The sequence below is a fragment of the Larimichthys crocea genome, unplaced genomic scaffold, assembly GCF_000972845.2.
Source record: "Larimichthys crocea isolate SSNF unplaced genomic scaffold, L_crocea_2.0 scaffold453, whole genome shotgun sequence".
Classification (NCBI taxonomy): domain Eukaryota; kingdom Metazoa; phylum Chordata; class Actinopteri; family Sciaenidae; genus Larimichthys; species Larimichthys crocea.
Window position 1 is genome coordinate 39,354 of NW_020855905.1, and position 20,409 is coordinate 59,762.

The window sequence follows — 20,409 nt, forward strand, 5'->3', positions numbered from 1 at the left end:
CAGATGATGAAGTGACATGGATCAGCTGTGCAGCATCTCAGCATCCCGGAATGCATCCTGTCATAACTCAGCTTCAACTTACATTTAATCTATTAATTATTCCTAAAGATCTAAATCTAAAGTCAAATATTTCAGTGATTTAAATTCAGTTTCTAAATTTCAGTTTCAAGTATTCAGTGTTTAGATGTCATATACTGTGTTTCCTGAGTGAAGCATGCAGCATCCCGTGCACCTGGCTGCTTCTGCGAGGCCTTTTTAGTTTGATTTGAAGTTAAATCAACACGCTGTCGGATGAGTTTTACACAAACGCCAGTCTGCTTCTGCCTCCGTCCCCCTGTAGCCAAAGGGGGGATGATAAAAAATGTAAATGCCTCCGCTCTCGTCTCGGCCTGAGATGGACGTGACGTGATTTGCCCTTGGAAATATCTATTTTTCACTTGCTCATCGAGGGCCTCTTTGTCCTTTCTTACTTGCTGTCTGAAGATCATCCCATGGGTGAATTCAGACACCTCAAATATTCACTGATTGTCACCCACTGTGAAATTGCTGAATACAAGCTGAACAATTAAACCTGTTCAGTCTTCCTATAAGTGTTAAATCTGCACCTAAAGCACTTCTGTCAACCTGCACTTTCATCCAAGTTAGTGTCATTAAATCTGACACTGGACATTTATTCCTCATAGAACCACACTTATAAATAATTCACAACACCGAAAGACGCTTTGAAACTATATATCTGTGAAAACTTTCGGCCTTATGCCAAGTGTACAGACAGATTCTATAGAAACAAAGCAAGTTTAGATGCTCGTAGCAATTTATATAGCCGTGCATCATCATAAATGTGTGTGCTGATTGCTATTTATGGCACGGTTCAGAAAATGATGCTTTAAGATGCCTTGTGTTGCCATAAAATGCCTGAAATTTAACATTAAGTTGAAAATGTATAAATGATTTTATAGCTAAATGCAACATCTGAGTTAATCTACCACTAAAATAAAAAATACCTTTTGATCTTTTAAGTTATTTAAGACTTTGGATTAATATCAAAATATTTGTATGAGGAGGAAGAAGTTAATTTAAGATGCTGTATAAATGTAGAAATACGCAAATAAAACTCAGGAGGCAGGGAGAAAGAAAGAAAACACATGACAGAGGTAAAGGAGTTGGATTTCGCTCAGCCAGCGTTTCCCACCGACTGGCTCGTAACGTGAGCCAGTCGGTGTCCTCTGACCCATAATCAATACCCAGTCACAATCGCCTATCAAAGTTATCGATACCAGCATTGCTTCTTATCATCAGCTGCAGAAATACTTTGACATGTGTGGATCAATGGAATAAAGAGCAAAGATTCCTCAAACCGAAGATACAGACAGGAAACATTTCAACAAAATAAAAGCGACACTTAGATTTGAAAGTTTTTCTTCTTCTTGTAATTGTATATCACTCTACTGTCATTTAGAATTTGTCCATCAAGGCATGAATGCTTGGGCAGAGACTTTCCTGCCATAACAGGAAGGAAATACTGGAGGAATACTGGAACAGTTGTGACAAATGATACTGTACTTGTAAAAATATTATATTTGCAGCATCATCACAGCAAATATCTATCTCACCATCAGCCTTCAAGAGAAGAAATTTCTTTTTTTTTTAATTATTATTTTGTCAAAGGATTTCCCTAAAAAACACACATTCAAAATAAAAGGTTAAGATAATGACCACGGCCTTAGTTTAAAGCCCTACGACATTCTAGTTTGTTACTGTCCTGTTCTGGTGATACACATTCTCTCCAAGAGAGAATTCAAGCCACTAAAAAATATTTATGGACCTAGGAACTGATGCAAAATGCCCAAGTACCTTAAAAAGATGTATTGTCAAACATTATTATACTTGGTGGATATTGAAGAACGATATTGGACAGTCCTGGAAAACCATCGATTACATTGAGCGACAACATTTTATCTCTTATCTAATTCTCACTTTCTACAGCTACAGTTTAAGAAACTAAAACATCTGGGTAAATCCAGACTTAGGCAACTAAACAAACTGTGACAGGCTGAATTCTGGTGGCCTGCAAGAAAGCCCGACCTACACACAAAGATCACACTATTCGTTCATTGGCTCTGAATGTTGGTATTGCATTAAACTGTAAAGTGAGGAATTGCCCCAATATTTCCAAAAGATACTGTCGGTGAGATGGAGAAATATCACCCACTGAATAATACCCCACTGATCTCTAAAACCTCTCTAATGACTTGAATAACCCCTAAAAGTTTTCCTAGTCCTACACATCCAAGACCCTTGGTATACCTCAAAGATTAGAGAATCGCCTATGAAATCCAAGAGACTATCTTTAAGAAGTATGATGGGATGGTACAGGAATGAAAACTGTCTAGAAAAGTCCTCATGTAAGCACGAACTTCTCGGAACAACACATTCACAGAAATTAACATGGATTATCATGGTCAGAAATTATGTAAAGGGAATTTATCTGCACCACAACACGGAATACATGACATGAAAGAAACAGAAAGACCAGGTGATGACGATGATGACTACGAGGTGTCAAGATGAATTAGCTTTACCAAAGAGTCCGGCGCCTGATCGACCTTTCCTCATCAGGTACATGGCCCAGGAAAGGGGCCCAGAGCTGGAGAATGCCCCAGGGTTCATCCTTCAATCCTGGGTGTAGAAGCAGCAACAGCCGGGGCCAAGCGTGCGGCACCCAGAAGGAAGAGAAAAGAGGGTATCAAGGGAAACAAAGATAATAAAAGAAAGAGCTAATGAAAAGGAAAAGAAAGGCGAAAGAGAAAGAGAAGAAAAAGCCACAAATGAAGTTTCCAATGAAGCAAAATTTAGTCAAAGGGAGTTGAACTCGTTCAGAAGAAGAAGAGCTCCAGCCTGTCCTCAGCTCATGAACTGCTTTTATACCCCTCAATCATCTCCTCACCCCCGTCCCCCCTCCCTCCATCTCACCCTTCATATTAAGCCAAAACAAGAACGAAGCGAGGGAGTAAAAAGCGAGGGAGGAAGGAGGAGATGGTGGAGAAGGAAGAGAGGACCCAGTCAAGCTTAATTCATTCCCTCCTTCTCTAAAGCGTAGCCACGGGGGACGCGACTCCACTTTGCCCTCGGGCTCTTCAAAGCTGCTAATTTCATTTAGCTACTCAAATGATTTTCTCCCTTTTTTTTCTCCCTCCCTCCCTTCCTGTTTTCCCTCCTTCCCACCCTCCCTCTTCCTCGCTATTTGGAAGTTCGAGGTAAAAACTGAGGTCACTTTTGAGTTTGCTCGGCTGTAGAGAGTCGATTTGGTAAATTTGTCCTGGACTTTGAGACCATGTTCGAAAAATTTGGTTACCGGGCTTTAGCTTGTCCAAGCCGCCATTGTTACCACGGGAACACCAGCTGGAACGTCTCGTAAAGAAATAGCAACAATAGCGGCTAACAGCTAGTAAAGCTAAAAACTAATCCTCAGGTTAGAACCAGTACTTTTTTAGAACCATGTTCATAAAATATTACTGTTAACGTCTGCTTACAACACATGCCATGGTACGGGTATAGTGGCTAACGCATACATAGCTTTGTGGTATATTGGTTGCGCTGCCCCTCACTTGATAGTTAGCTAGTAAAAGTAAAAAGCAACAGAATCCTGTGTTAGGAAAAGAGGAAATTCATTCAGATACTATTTGTTGGCTATTTTGTCAATAGTCATTGTCTTTATGTTATAATACTGGACATATATATACAGTTTGGATATAACTTTGGCTAATCATTCTTACTATTAATTCTTTCGTAGACGATAGCTAAGACTTCTTGTTCAGGTACAACATTGAAAATGGCTACTTTTGCTTGATTGCACATTGGCTGCTTTATTAGCCTGCAAAAGGCTAACAAAGGGAAAGAAAAGCAAAAATGAATGAATATAATTTCACAGCAGACAATGAACGAAAATCACAGACGCTGTTAACGTGAAATAACGTTAATCATGTCAGCATTCATTCAGTTTGAACTGTTTCACAAGCCTGGATGTCGGATGTTGAAAATCTATCTTACTAGTACAAGCTGTGCTTTTCCTGGAAAGAAAGCATATTTTTAAGGCAAGTAGGGCCATTTGAAATCACTCTATATTTTATTTATATTTATATCTATATTATATTTTATTTTATATAGTGCATTATATTATGCTAATTATGCTGCATCATATCGATGGTTTGTTTTCGATAAGTTTAGTTGTGTACACTGATCTAAAGCTTCAGCAGGCAGCATTTAAAACAGCAAATCTGTGAAATCCAAAGGAATCACCACAACAAGTGAATTTACATCATGGAAATTTGTGCATTTTTTTTACAACCATTTGAAGGAATGCAGAGCCCAAATACAGAAAGCTATTGTGTCTTAGCAGTGTTATACAACACCGTTTTATACTGTTTTTTTTTACACAGGAGCTGATGATACAACAGTCAGCCATTCGAATCCCTCTATCACCTCAGGCCACACTTGGAACTACTCAGATCCTTAACTAAAACCAAACTCTACAAATACAGTTTACTTACGCATAAATATATAATGTGTACAATCAGGAAAATGTACCTAGGCTATTAAAAGTAAAACGGTAAAACACCTTTCTAGTCCTTCGACCACTCAAAGTGCTTTTACATATCTCATTCACCCATTGTATTGATTCATCTTCATTATGATTTAATCTGCTGATAATTTCGTCGATTAGCTGATTGTAAAAAAGTAATAATAAAAGAAAATGATGAGAAATGCTGTCACAATTATTAATTAAGAGTCTAAAGTGACACATCTACAATGTTGGTTTTAGTCAGTGGTACAACATTCTAAATATGTTTCATATACAAAAACTTGAATGATTTACTAAATCTGTCATCTGTCAGATAACTGTAGTACAGTAGAAAGTACAACATGTGTCTGAAATGTACAGAAGTGGCATGACAGGAAAAGAAGTGAGTGAAGTACAAGTACACTACATGAGTAAATGTACTCAGTTACATTCAGAACAAAAAGTAAACTTTGATGGTCTCTTCCACTCGGAATCATTTCTCTCTTTTGGTTGATGTGAAATACAGATTTGCATCACCAAACCTCAAATTGACCACTGTGACACACACACACACACACACACACACACTGGTGGACAGGGAGCTTCCCACAGCGACTCTCCCAGAGGCCCTTTGGCTGGTGACATCACCACAAAATGTGTGTGTGTGTGTGTGTGTGTGTGTGTGTGTGTGTGTGTATTTCAGAGACAGCCGCACAGTGTGTATGACTGTCTATGACTTTGTGAGCAACTGTAGCCCTCAGTGGCAACCTCAGACCAACACAGTGTGTGTGTGTGTGTGTCACTGTTATGGTGAGCCACAGTGGTCGTGGGAGGTGTGTTGTTCATAGAAAGCCAAAACCAGGCCCAACTCAGCCTGTGTGTGTGTGTGTGTGTGTGTGTGTGTGTGTGTGTGTGTGTGTGTGTGTGTGACAGATAGTAGAGCAAGAAGAAAGATTTTTTTTAATTTTTCTGTCTATTCTTTTTAATTTCATCTAAAGGTAATAGAAAGAAATCTGATATCTCTAAAACTATATTTCCTGCCCACACAGACACACAAAAACATTTGTTTTGGAGTTCTTTTGTTCTGGTAGTTCTTTTAGTCTTCAGAAAGATTCACTTTATCTTTTCAAATTTTTACTGGGTGAACACACATTTTGAAATTCTAAGACTGTTCTCTTGGTGAGTACCTGCTCGGACAAGAAATATTTCTCATATGGACAATACTTTCCTGCTCTCTGTATCTGCTGACAACAAGTGAGTACACATGTGGACATGTATACATTTATGTTTTTTGGAATTGAAAGACTTTAATGAAGAGTTTGATGTATTATGTCATCTGCTACAACATAAAAAATGTATTTTTTTTTTTAATTTGGAAGTTTTTAGGGTGCCCTGGGTGTAATATAAGAGCCCTCATACTTTGCACACTGATCAATGTGAGATTATTGGTATATTTTCAAGTTAAATAATACTGTATGTCAAAGTGTGTCAGGGAATTTTGACAGAATAATTCTTTAGTTTGATATGTTTGATGCAGCTCATATAAAACATTTCAAATAAATATGTTGTGACTTGTTAAAAAATGAAATGCAGCAGGAACAGAAGCAAAAGATGCTGAAGGACCGTGTGACTGATTTATTTTATTTCATCATAAAAGTTCAGCTTAACACAATCTCTGCATAGATGGACATGTTCATCTTTTTACACTCAGATTATTTATATAATGAATTTGACTTTGTTATTTTGCAGGCCATTAATAATCTAAAGACACCAACATATTATAAAACTGGTGAGAGCCTTAATCCCCTGATGAAGTTTAACCACCCCTCCATAACTAAATAATTTTTGTACAGTCCCTAACATGTTTGTAAAGTTTATTAAGAGATTCAAGAGGGAACACACACACACACACACACACACACACACACTAAAAGAAATAAACTCCAAAATAAAACACCTTCCTCTCTCTCTCTCTCTCTCTCTCTGTGCCAGCGGCTGTCTTTCCCCATCGTCCCCTGAGTTGAGGCCACCCCGAGGCCAATGACAGTGGCATGGCAAGGATCAATACACCACACGCACACACACACACACACACACACACACACACACACACACACACACACACACACACACACACACACACACACACACTGCCACCCTGAGCGAGGGATCGATGGAAGGATAGAGAGAGAGTCTGGGGAGAAGGAGACGTCCTCTAGTTTTTATCTCTCTGGTTTCTCATCAGCACCTTTAACGCCTCATCGCCATCTATTGAAGGAATTATCTGTCTCCACAATAAACATCCATTCTGTACTTTGATCAATATTTTGTTAATATGAACAATTATTTAGAAAAAGAAACTTTAAACTGAGACGTCACTGAGGTGACAACTTCATATTTAGAGAGAAACTTAAAGTATTTTTTAAAAAAATCAGCATTTATGGAGAAATTAACAGTTGAAAATATGCATTTAAATTATGAAAATGAATTCTTACATTAGATTAGAGAGTGCAGTCAGAGAACTAACTTTTAAAGACACCAGTCCTCTTCCATACATTGAGTATCTTGGAGTTATACTAATATTAATGAGATGCAATTTAGTTCATATTAAATATGTATCAGCACCAGTCACATGATAACACACGGCCATATGTTGGACTGTCACAGTGTCATTGATATTATGACTCACACACAATAAAGACCATAAAGCCACGTCTCATGTATGAAATGTGCTTTAAATAAAGCTTCTTATCATTAGTATAATTATTATAACTTTAAATGAGTTAATGTTTCCATATAGAGCGTTTGGTGGAACGTTTTGTTTTATTCATTTTGTCATGGCGTGTGTCTGTGTTTATTCTAATGAAGCTCTTCTGTTCCCGTCATTGGTCGTCAACGTGAGCCAAACAAGTTCAATCACTGGAACGAGATTTAGGAAATCCGCCACACACACACACACACACACACACACACACACACACACACACACACACACACACAGTAAAAACGATAGGCAGAACCTGGATGAGCCAGTTCAGACACTTCAGTAGATTTGTATCGAAGCACTCTCATCAATTGATCAGTAACGGAGGAGTTAGCAATTGTCTCTAGTTAACAAAGCAGCCAATTCTGTCACACACACACACACACACACACACACACACACACACACACACACACACACACACACACTCAGTATATGCACACACACCTCCTCTATAATTCATGGGATGTATTGTGCGGATGCAGTTAACTGCCGCTTAAAAGTAATTAATTGATTTTCTGACATATCAGTTAGCAGCAGCACCAAATGACACACACACACACACACACACACCTACACACACACGCAGGATAAAATGCAGACTTGCACAAGGATGTGCGCCCACACACGTACACAACACACACTAACACACTATTATTCAGCGTCGCACACATAGCTGTAATTATACTGATGTACCCTTTTAACAGCTCACACACACAACAAAGGTGGTGTAAGACAAAGTACATGTCATTATTTTCAGTATTATGCCTCATTAACAAAGAAAACATGAACAAGGGGTCACGTTTAAACGTGTTTTTAGTAAAAAGAGTCAGAAATGTTCTCAAATCTTCCATTACAACTATGTTCATTTGAGTCCTGCATCACTTCAGCTCTTAAAATAGCAGCTACATTCGCTCTGATTATTACATCATAATAAAGGAAACAGCTTTTAACATGGAGCTATCAGTCAGAGTCCGTTGGATTACTTTATGGCACAAACGGGGGCCGTCGCTTTACGGCGCCGGGCCGTGGAGGGGTGCTGTTGTAAAAACTTCTGTCGGCAGCAGATGGAGGAAGAAGTGAAAGGTTGACAAAGGTCAGCAAAGGTCACCACCGGTTGACTCAGGAGCAGTTTTACATTGAGATCCTCCGAAGATGAAACCAAACTAACTGAACTCGGGAACTCTGTTTTTTGGACTACACTGAAGATGAGGCGAAATGATGGATTACGGATTGACTGTGTTGAGTCATCGTGTTCTTATATTGTGTTTACTGTTGCGTGACGCTGATGTTTGAGTTGGATGTAATGAATGGATAAAAAGGGGAAACACGGACGAGGAAAAAGGAGACTGAAAACTCTGCTGAGTTATTTATTTCTGCTTAAGAACGTAACCACCATGAAGCGATCAGCAAACAAAGCTCTGTGGAAAAAGCCTTATAATGCAGTAAAAAGATGATAAATGTGTGTGTGTGTGTGTGTGAGAGAGAGAGAGAGAGAGAGAGAGAGAGAGAGAGAGAGGTGTGTTGAATTATTCAGCTGGCCTCTGTGATGAGAGGAGATGGGTTTATTCTTGCTAAACTAAAAATTGATTTTCTGACACAAGAAATGAAGGACAGAGAGAGAGAGAGAGAGACAGAAAGAGAGAGAGAGAGAGAGAGAGAGAGCACACCTCATGCTCACCGTCAAAGTTGGTTGAATGTTCATTCCTTCAGTGCAGGAATGGAAATAAGAATGGAGGAAGACAGAGAGAAGTGAGACAGTCTCTGATGGAAAGAGACGGGATGAGACGGGAAGACGGCGTGACAGATAGAGAGATAGAGGGAGGGAGGAAGATAGAAGCGCCTCGGGCGGTGTTTAGTGCAGTTTGAATGGCTGAGCGGGTGCATTAGGGCGGAAACTTTGAGCTCGCACACACACACACACACGCACTGCAGACTGGACAGTGGACGTCACAACTGATCAGAAAGTGTAGTTCTCGTCTTCATTTTAGACGGAGCTTTTATAAAAGGTGCTCTCATGTCAAGTTACAGTCATGACTGCAGCTCTTCCCTGCCCTTATCTTGATCGTTTGTCGTCAGGTAGACATACAACTCCAAGTCCAAAGTGGTCTAAAGTCTTCTCCCCCCGTGTTGATGTTCCAAAAAATAATCCAACATGTTTAATATCTGAGATTTTTTAGTCTCACCTCATGCAAATAGTGACCTTCAGCCAGCTGTTTCACTCCGGGGAGGCTCAAGAATGTGAAGTCTTGGTTCTGTTGGAGTGTCTCTTTGGCGTATACCACGATCGAGCGATGGAGGAAAAGAAGTTTCTTCTTGTAAATTTCCACCAGGTGCATGATGGGAAATAATCTCCAAAAATGAATCTAGTTGTAGTTTTGTAAGCTCTGACTCTATTGTGGGATGTGTCTATGAAAGTCAAATAGTAAAAAGGTGCTATAGTCTATGTAGGTGAAGTGAACGAATAATAGTTGGAGGCAGATGGATGGATGCAGTCCCTGAGGGCAGGAAGAGAAGACTGAGGAGGAGATCCCTGAGGAAACGAGGGATTGAGTGAGGGAGGACAACAGAGAACCAGGACTGATGCTGAAAATCTTTTATCATCAGTCTCTTTACGTATCACTGTTATTAAATCCAAGACTGTCATGGAGTCACTGAAGACTAATCGTTTACGCTGTTCAGTCTGCTCCGGAGACCAGTGCCTGGAACTAAACTCACAGCTCAGGAGGTTGTTCCAGGTACTTTTGGGGGATGGAGGTCGAGAGCTTGTTGCAACACACCAACAATTAATCAGAACTGTGGAGTGTGCATAATGTCTCCAAGTAACATTCAGCTTTTCAAAATCATGTAACATTTCAATTATTGCTATGGAGGAATGTATTTACTACAATACAATTTCGAAGTACTCGTTCTTTTCTCCAGAACATTTTTTTGACAGCGTTAGTTACTAGTTAGTTTGCAGGTTCTGATTATAAATACAAAATCAACTCAAATAAATTTAATCAACAAATAAATGATAAAGTTTTATTATAGTTTAAGCCACTGGTTCCCAACCTGGGTGGGGGGACCCTGACTATAGGTCACCAGAACTTCATGGGCGGTTGCTTTTTTGTAAGGGCTGTATTAAAACATACGCAGCAGGCACATATCTCAGCATTTCATTTATTTATGTGAATAGAACTTAATGACATTGAATTTTTCAGGGCTGGATTATCATTTGAAATATAAGGGCATGGTGAAGAGCTAATAGAAGAATTGCCAAGCGGAATATGTCAAAGACACCTATTAAGTATATATGATTGTACAACATACAAAATTTATCCAAATAGCTCGTTTGACACAAACTTTCCAAACCATTCACTGTTTGGGTTAATCCTACATTTAATCAGTTGTTCTCTTTTGTTAATGTTATTAACTGAATAGAATATGAAATATCCATAAAACATGTCACTGTTACTCCATGACAAGAAGAAAAAGGGTTGGGAACCTCTGGTTTAAGGTAGCCAGCGGTAATTTAGAGTCATTTAAAGTCGCTCCACCTTTAGCAGCTGCAACATTAAAGTGACTTACAAATTACAACTATGTAACTATACAATTATAATCTGTAATATCATATATGTAATCCTAAAATTGGTCATTATCAGTTAGATCTGATGCTGAAATGACTTTTAGTTTAGCTGTGTAGGTTTATCGTCGTTCTTTCAATGGTCACAAGACAACACTGATAATTAATATACTGTTAATAATATTATACTATACTGTATTAATATACATACTGTACACACACCTCAATCTGCTAGTCAAAAATCAATGACTGTTTTCCACGGCCTAGATCATTTCTGACAGTTAGAGAAGGAGACTTCCAATCAAATAATTAGCCATTCACACCCCTCAGGCTTTGGTTACTTTATGCTTTTGTAGCGCATGTGTGTGTGTGTGTGTGTGTGTGTGTGCGCGTTTGCATGCTAAGTAACCTCGAAGATTCTGGAAAACACAAACGGGTCATCAAAGTGGAAGGAACCAGCAGAATCAGCCAATCAGACACTTTAAACCCAACCACACGGTGGGGGCGCGCAGAGTCCCAAACGAGCCAATAAATAAATCAGAAGGCTTAGTCGCTGGGCGGAATTTACAATACAGAATAGAAGGGCGCTAATGGGTACAGATCACATACACACACATAAAAACAACACTTTGCATTCGGTTGTTAACCACAATGTGGCGACAAATGGGGATGGAGGTAAGTAAGGGGGTGAGGAAGGAGTGAGAAAAGGGTGAGGCGACTCTTTGCATGACTTCTTCGCTAAACCACAGGAGTTAAGGGACCTCGCCTCGCCTCACACAGGACACCTGTTCCACAGGACTTCAGAGACATGCATCCTCCATCTCGCCCATTAAGAATGAGGGGAACCAGTGCGGTCTGAAGAAAAAAAAAACGGGCCGGGAACATCGAAAACACTCCGGATGGTTCGGAGGTTCCATCGATCGTCAGATGGCTGTTCGGTGTTTGGCGGTTTCTTGAAACTTCGGAGTAGGTTAGAGTCAGCGGGGAAGTGTAGCAAAACAAAGAGGGCGACTGAAAATAGAGATGGCTGACGACATTCTTTAAAAACCGTCGATGCCAACATGTCGTCGTTTCTTGTCAACGTATACCTGCAAATTATACGATTTCACTAGAAATGTGTACGACCATTGCAGGATTAGCCAAACGTGCAAGAAAATGATAAGAGTTCGGGGTTTGTCTACGTAACCATAACCCAACTACAAACCTAAACATAACCGCTGACTTCCTACCCTTGTATCACACACACACACACATAGAAGACTTGGCATTGACTGAGGTAGCGGTGCAGGACTGCTGAGCTTGGATTGGGTGCACACTGTGGTAAGGTTCAGCTTCACCGTTAATAAGGCTCTGTGGCCTGGCTGGTGGTTCCTCTGAAACACACACACACACATACATAATACAAACCTTTTCAGAGCTGATTAAGTGCAGAAATAATGGCTATTGTAATAACAGCTGATTCAACCCACTATAATATATGCACTCATACACTTGCTCTCATGCATTTAACATGGAGACTAGAAACATGATTATTTGACATGATAGAATCATCATCTTCTCCATGTCCAGTCCAGCCAATCTGTGTTCTCTGCAGCCAATTTATAAAATAGCTGCAAGCGATGCGGTTTAGTTTGCCCTGGGTTTTACCACTCAGGCTGCATACAGTCCACTTCACCTTGTTGCTAGAGGTTGTTGAGGCGGTATCCAGTATCCAATACGAACTCACTAACTAGTGAACAGGAAGCTGCTGTTCCAAGACACCTCAGTCCAGTATCTTTACTGGAACCACATCAGATATCAGTAGGGGAGGACACTCCAACAAAGAGACCAGCATCTTATTATGAGGACGATGGAACAGAGAAGGAGGTGCAGCAGGTCTGGTTAGGTGATGAGAATCCTGCCTCAACAGAGCGAGTCAGCGCTTACTACAAACTACAAACCATTCGACACCCTAAAATCTCTGCTGGGGGACCTTAAAGACAGACAAAGACTGAATGAAGACCAGAAACACACAACCTGTGAACTCCAGACCAAAACTACTCCCAGTATCCACTGGGAGGAGGTCAAAGGTCTGCGACCAGGATAAAGTTAATAAAAGACCACCTTAATTAACTTAATGACAACTGAGCAAACGTCATCTAAAAGTTCTCCAGAAGTATTATTTTGAAAGAGTAGGAGAACTTCTGAAATCAAGTCAAACAACCCCATTAATGAAATACACTCCTTTCACCAGAGAAATATATAGTATATATATAGTATATGTCAACCAGTGGAATCAGTGCAGACGCTGTCCAGATCAGGCCGATATTAAAAAACACTGAAGCGATTAAGCAGGCGGTCGGAAGGAAGTGAGAGAAGGCAGCAGAGAGGGAGGAGACGGAGGAGGAGAGATGAAAAAGAGAGGAGAGGAAATGAAGGGATCTTTATTGGAGCTCCGTCTTCCTGCTGCAGCTGACGGAGGAGGACAGGAGGAGGGAAGCGCTGTAAAAAATGACGCAAAGATCGTACCCGGAGAATGAGCTGTGAAATGTGACAGGGCAGTTTCTGTTTTCTGTTATTCTTTACAGGCCACCAGAGCACATGATGACCTGGAGGCCATGAATGTTTTCAACAGTAGATTCAAAATACAAAATATTAAATGCACTGTACAATGCACTTTTGAAACTGCAGTTCCTCAAACGTCCACTTGAAGCTGTCTCTAGAAGTGAGTCAGTCTCCATAAGTCCCCATGTTTCACAGCAGAAATAAACATGTTTACAGCCTGGTACAAAAAACTGTTTTGGTCTCTATAGCTAATTTAGTTATGCAGAATTAAGAGCGTGGACGCTTTGATTGACAGGTGGGTGCCATTACAGGTCCATTTTTGGATTAGCTGGTAGGCGGCGGAGGCAGGACTACCAACATGGTGGTCGCCAGAGCCACCACACTGAGCTTCACAACAGGTCTTCAGAAATCTGTGGGTGACATCATGGAGGCAACGTCCAGGTTTTATACAATCTATGACAAAAACCAACAATAAATGTAAGCCTGATATATCTTCTCCTTCTGTGCGACAGAGCTCCACTCTTGTCCAAAAACCATTAAAGACACACCAGTGAGACACACTGTAATGATGTCCCTTCACTCTCATAAACACACACTGTAGTTTATGCCATGACGCTGGAAATACTCACGACAGCACTAAATGTGGATTAATCCACAGCTGAAAATAGTCCCCATCTTGTTTGAGCAATGTTTGATTAAGCTGTTTCAGAAAATCACTGAACTCTGTACCTTTAAATGAAATATATTTGAATTAAAAACAGTTTGATCAGATTATTAAAGGCTGACCATCACTGTCAGAACATGTAGTATCTCATCATCTTGAAATAAATGAAACAAACTGGACGATGTGGGAATCTCTGATAAAACCACCAGCTGAGTGTTGACATTTTTTGCAGGGGGAGGTGCTGAGATCAAACAGCAGGGCCCGGCTCTGTGATGTATGGCCAGATTGCCACATGGGAGCTACTGTGTGTGCGTAGGTGTGTATACTGCATGTGTTTGTGTGTGTGTGTGTGTGTGTGTGTGTGTGTGTGTGTGTGTGGAGTAAAGGGGAAAAAGACAGATACAAGATGAATCCATAGAAGGAACTCTGCACTTATTCCCAGGCTTCAAAATAAGAGCCAGAGATCACAGCTGGACAAATGACACAAAACACACACACACATACACACAGACACACACAGAGCTCTTTTTGAGAGCAATAGAAAGAGTAAAAGAGAGACTTTATTGAGTCCTCATGGGGCTCTTTAATGTGTGTATTAATATGTGACAAAACATATATGAACACTCTGTGTGTGTGTGTGCTATGTGTGTATTTCTCCAAAGTGCTGAATCATGATGATCATAGCAGACATCTCCTCGGTACGACTGAGGTATAAAACCTGACTAAGTGTAATAGCTGGACGTCGGGAGATGACAGACACCTACGCACACACATACTTTTAATATGGTAGCACAAAGGAAAAGTAATGTTCGATTTTGAAATCTATTTTCCGACTGTTAACTCTGGAAGCGATTCGCAGGAATGTAAAAATCCCTCCGTTAAAACGATGTAGCAATAATTCCTGGCTACTTTCTGAATGTATTCAAGGTCCCCAGAGGAGGATTCCTCATGATTTTAATAATGACCTTTCCTTCTGACAACAATTAGACGAGCATGGTGGAAGTAACGAATCACAGGACTTGGAGAAATGAATCGAAGGTCTTGGCCTGGCTGTTTGTTTGCATTGGGAGAATTCATACTAATTACAGGAGTTCAAAAACATTTAGCTTTTTACAGACTTTCTTTGTACATTTGTTACACAGATCTCCCCTTTTGATTGACTGCCGGCTATTGATAATGCATCAAACATCAACTGTCCCACCACCTGTATTGAGCAAATTACTAAGTGCAATCCTGTTCCCCAAAGGGTGAAACCTTTGTAATTTTGAAAAGCCCATAATCTTTCCTCTAATGACACCCACAGGATAAAACATCAGATGTCAGAGGATATCTTCTAAGCTTATGGGTGGATTGCCATGAATTGTACTGTGTGTGAGTGTGTTCATGCTCCCCAGATGCAACCTCAAATAAAAGTGCTGGTTAAGCCCCAAGTAAATGCATGACAGCAGGAATAGATCCCAACATGTGACGCTGTCAAATACCTGGAATTAAACTGCATTTACAAAAGTGTTGTTGGAGTCTGAAGTAAAGTTTTATTTTATACTGGAAAGCTGGACTGGATTAACAATATTGGACCCATACTGGAACCACCGGAAATAGTTTGTTTCTAGTCGCTCAAAAGGGTGAAAACTAGTTTCTGTATGTGTGGCAGTGGGAAGTTGGAGGGCGACTATGGTTCAGGAAGTAAAAGTTGTGTTTATTTTTCCCATAGACATTATTAGGGTGCGTCTACCCTCTTGGATGGACTTGAAAGTCTTACATCAATACAAAAGATTAGATCTCTGGACTGTTAGTATTGTTTCTCTTTTCCTGATTTACATAGATATATAGCAAAATCATTTCCTCTAAGAACACATATCTGGCAGGGTAGTCCGATCTGTCTGAAAACATCCAGAAAATGCTCATTCAACTTTACTTTCGACTTCTTCTCAAAACCTCAGAAAGAAGGAGCTGCTGGTAAAAAGTGTGTTACAAATCATGTTTTCTAACCCTGAACACAGTTGGACCAGCTGATGACAGGAGGATGAAAATAAAAAGAGATGTTCCAGACTTGTCAGCTCAGCTGTTGTGTGAACAACACACACAGTGACCAGTTGAGAAACAGTTGCTTTCCGCAGTAAACTGAAGGGAGGAGAAGGAGGGGTTTCTGGTAAAAACAACATTACTAATTTCTCATAAGTCCTTCCTTCTCCTCATTCATCTATCCCTTTTTCCATTTCATTCTAACTGACTTCCCAACATCGGCGGCATGCTGGAAAACGCTTTCTATCTTTTTGAAATGTGTTAATCAGATAGCGGGACTGAAGCACCTCATGCAGCGTGGATGATCACTTCTTTTACACTTGTATCCCAAGGTCAGGCAATTACGAGCGTATTTGCACTCACTGCCAATGCCTGCCAACACTGAATGTGCCAACATAGGAAGTGTCCTTTCCGTAGAGTCTTAATTCTACCAGTGCTCTGCTCGGCTCTGCAGAGAACACGTGGCTAGGTTGGAAGCAATTGGCAGGAATGTTAAAATCCTTCCAAAATCATGAGGAATCCTCCTCTGGGGATCTCGAATATATTCAAAAGGTAGCCAGGAATTATTGCCACATATTTTTTTGGAGGATTTTTCTTTCCTCAGATACCACATTTCCACATGACAACAATAAATCTCTGACGAGCAGGACCGGAGTAACGAATTACAGCTATATATGTTACTATGATTTTTTTTTGGCTGGAGTCTTAATTCTACCACATATGGTCTGGAGTCTACATGGGGCATCACAGAGCTGTGTCTGCTGGACTTTAGGGGTATTATGGGTTGTTACGGCTGTCGCCGTTTCGCCCTGCGCATATGTGTGTGCAGTGTTTTTCCCCAGGTAAATGCAGGTGTGCGGTTCCTGGTCCCTGGTAGGCCCCAAACTGATGGAGGCGGGGACAACATGTCGTCAGCTGTACAGGGCCAGGATTGGTGCGGCATCATTCATGTTTGTGTTTGTGAGCTCGCCACGTCCGGATGTATCTAATGATACTCGTTTGGTTGTATTTTGACGTATCTGATGATACTCGTTCGTTTCTATTTCGTACCTGTGGAGGTTTTGTGTTTGGTTTATTGGGACTGGGCAGGGTTTAGTTAGTTTAGAGATATCTACTGATTACACGTAGACTATTTCTGTTAGCCCTATTAGATTAAGAGTGCTGTTTTGATGTGTTTTTGTTATTTAGAGTTAGACTTAGTTAGTGAGGTTTTTCTTTCTCGTTTTGGTTTTCCAGTAAGATAACATAGGCTCTGTTTAGAGTTCTCTTTTTGTTATATTTGTTTGTTCGTTTATCAGCACTTGCTTGCCCTTAGTTCCCTTTTGCCTCACCTCCTTTTGTTAAAACAATCTAAAAACTTTCATTTAATAAACTACTTTTGTTTAATAACCGTTAAAATCTGGTTTTTATGTTACTTCCTTTCATACCCCTTTACCTGGTCGTAACATGGGTTTTGAGGTGGTAGATGGGTATGTGATGAATCCAGCTTTGATATGTGAGACCCTAACCCCTGAATCTAAGGGGTCTAAGGGGTTTTACCAGCTTCTTCACTTTTTTCCTGCATCTTTGTCTTTATTTGATACTGCTGACAGTGCAAGAACTGTGGATGCTATAGATATGTACTATCCACCTGAAAGTACTCCTTCCTCTTCATTCTCTCAGCTTGTTCAATTCTCTCCTTCACTCCTTCATCCTCACCTCCTCTGCTTCTCTCCTCTTTCATGTTCGTTCCTCCTCGTTCCTCCGACTGCTAAAATAACGATTTCCGTTTCTCGTCTCACGCTGTTGTTTTGCTCCAACTTGTTTTTCTTTTTCATGCAGGGGCAACCACACACACACACACACACACACACACACACACACACACAGCACAGTTGAAGTCCAGTCAGCCCTCTCTTGTGGTTATTTATTGCAAAACTCTGCTTGGTTTGTGGCTTTGGTAAGTGTGTGTGTGTGTGTGTGTGTGTGTGTGTGTGTGTGTGTGAGTGAGTGTATGTGGGTATCATGAGACAGAGAGAGAGAGAGTTGGTGTGTGTGGTTTACCAGCATGGCTAACCAATATACTGTAAATGCAAAACACACACACACACACACACACACACACACACACACACACACACACTGCTCCTCTGTTCTGTTTGTCTGACTTTAATTATTATAATAATATTTGCATTGAAAATGATTTTACGTTTTGGTGTCTAAGGATGTCTCTTGTCTGCCTGTTCAAAACAAACAGATAACACACACACACACACACACACACACACACACACTCTTCCTCAATAGCAACAATATTGCTCTGTTGTTGGTGTGTGTGTATGTATGTGTATGTGTGTGTGTGTTGAATGCAAGGCCTTGTCTTTCTAACGGTCGCTGTGTCGCACACATCCTCCTCGCTTCCTTCTTTCCTCACTATCTCCTTTGTCTGTTACAACTCACACACACACACACGCTCGCAGCCAACAGACGTTTTGAAAGAGTGAAACAGCCTCTGTGAGTTAAACAGGAGTTCTTTCCGACATGTTTCATCCCCTCTACACTGCGACTGCACACACAAACACGTGGACAGCAGTGAGCTGCGTGCAGCTAAACTATTTTTAGTCATCGTTTGCATCTCGCAGCAGCTTCCTGGTGCAAGCATTTAAAGGACTGTTGACATTTTTGTCCTGAACGCCTCCCGTGAAGCCACCACCACACATCTGATTGGCTGAAAAGTGATAGAAACAACACAGCAGTCGTGAAAGATGAAATGAAAGATATTTCCTAATGAGTTGAGTTTTCATAGTTATTCAGTTATTATCATTAATATATTTTAGACCATTGCAGTAAAAGTATAATATGTGGCAACCAGAACTTTATTTATTTATTTGAAGTTGCTGATGAGCCTTTTTAACACTAACATATTGTTGGTGAACGTTAACTGTATGTATAATCTGCAGATGTAATGAAATCGCATTATGTTGAGCAAGATGTATGAAATGATCACAGGCTGCAGTCACATTAATGTCCTGTCTGATGCATGATAAGGAGCCACAAAAAGATTTTTCTGTTATTTGGTCACAAGCCAAAATGTTTTGGAGTCACTGCTGTAATCTTAATATGCAAGATGTAGAATCTGAATCTGAAAAAATCCAACTTCCATGACTCAGTAGAAGTTTTTTTGATTGATTGATTTATTTATTGAGTACACATGTGAAGGTGTATGTACATGATGTATGTGTCTGTACAGTATATATTTGCATATAGAATGATTTTATCCATTTATTTAATTCATTTTCCTTCATGCCACTGATTTTATTTTAAAAAAGACGAAAATAAATTAAATTAAAATAATCGATAATTTTGATTAGTGGAGTAATAATTTAAATCATTTCTTAATATTTGCTGATTCAGACTCTCAGTGATGACTTGCTGTTTTTTTATGTTTGATATCATATTATATATATATTATATATTTATATTTTATATATATATTTATATTTATATATATATTTTTTAAATTTAATGACATCACTTTGGAACTCTTGATGGGCCTTTTTTCTGACATTTTATCACCTAAACAGTTCATCGATCAAACAGAAAATCAATACTAAAAGCTGTCTCAAGTGTCACATATTCATATATGATCATATATTTCAGTCTGGAGTCTGAGAGCAGACTAGAGGAGAGTCCTGAAGTCCAGTGTGAGCCTGATTCCGCTGCCCTGAAGGTGACCTAACGCTGCCACTGTTGGTCCATATGGACTGAAGGAAAGCACAAGTGTTCTTTGACACTGTGATAAGTTATGAATGTGAGAAAGCTCATATATTAGAGTTGTGTGAAAGTATACAAGTGCTTTGTGAACATGTGTCTGTCTGAAAGTGGCTGCACACTGAGAGCCAGCATCACCTCCTCTAAAATCAGCTTGAAGCAGACCTGTGGAGTTTCCTCTGTTACGCTTTGCCGCCTCCTGATAACACACTCTGTCTGTCTCTGCAACACTCACACACACACACACACAACACACACACACAACACACACACAGCAGGTGGAACGTCCAGATAACCAGAATCAGCCCTGGACAGACACATACGTCGTGGCCGAGAAAGTTGACAAGTGGAAAGTAGCTGGAGAGGCGTGCGGCACGATGGGTTCCGACATGACAAGAGGCGTAAATTAAAGAGAAAGAGAGACAGAAAAACAGAAAAACAAGCTTCGGAACAGTTTGATATATGAACGGAGGGAAGGGAACAATGCAAATTTGAAAAAATGGGTGATGGAAACGCTCCAAAACAACTTTGGAGTGGCC

General features: G+C 40.2%; 1 protein-coding gene across 3 annotated transcripts in view; it reads right to left on the reverse strand.

The window, feature by feature from the left end:
• runx1 (RUNX family transcription factor 1) overlaps positions 1-20,409 on the reverse strand; it is a 56,965-nt gene that overhangs the window by 24,866 nt on the left and 11,690 nt on the right. The window contains exon 2 of one of the 3 annotated variants that reach the window (XM_027276571.1): positions 2,583-2,679. The exons of the other annotated variants lie outside the window; for them this stretch is intronic. Coding sequence (XP_027132372.1) covers positions 2,583-2,670 — 88 coding nt within the window. The 5' untranslated portion in view covers positions 2,671-2,679. The remainder of the gene's footprint in view (positions 1-2,582; positions 2,680-20,409) is intronic. 3 annotated transcript variants of the gene reach the window in all.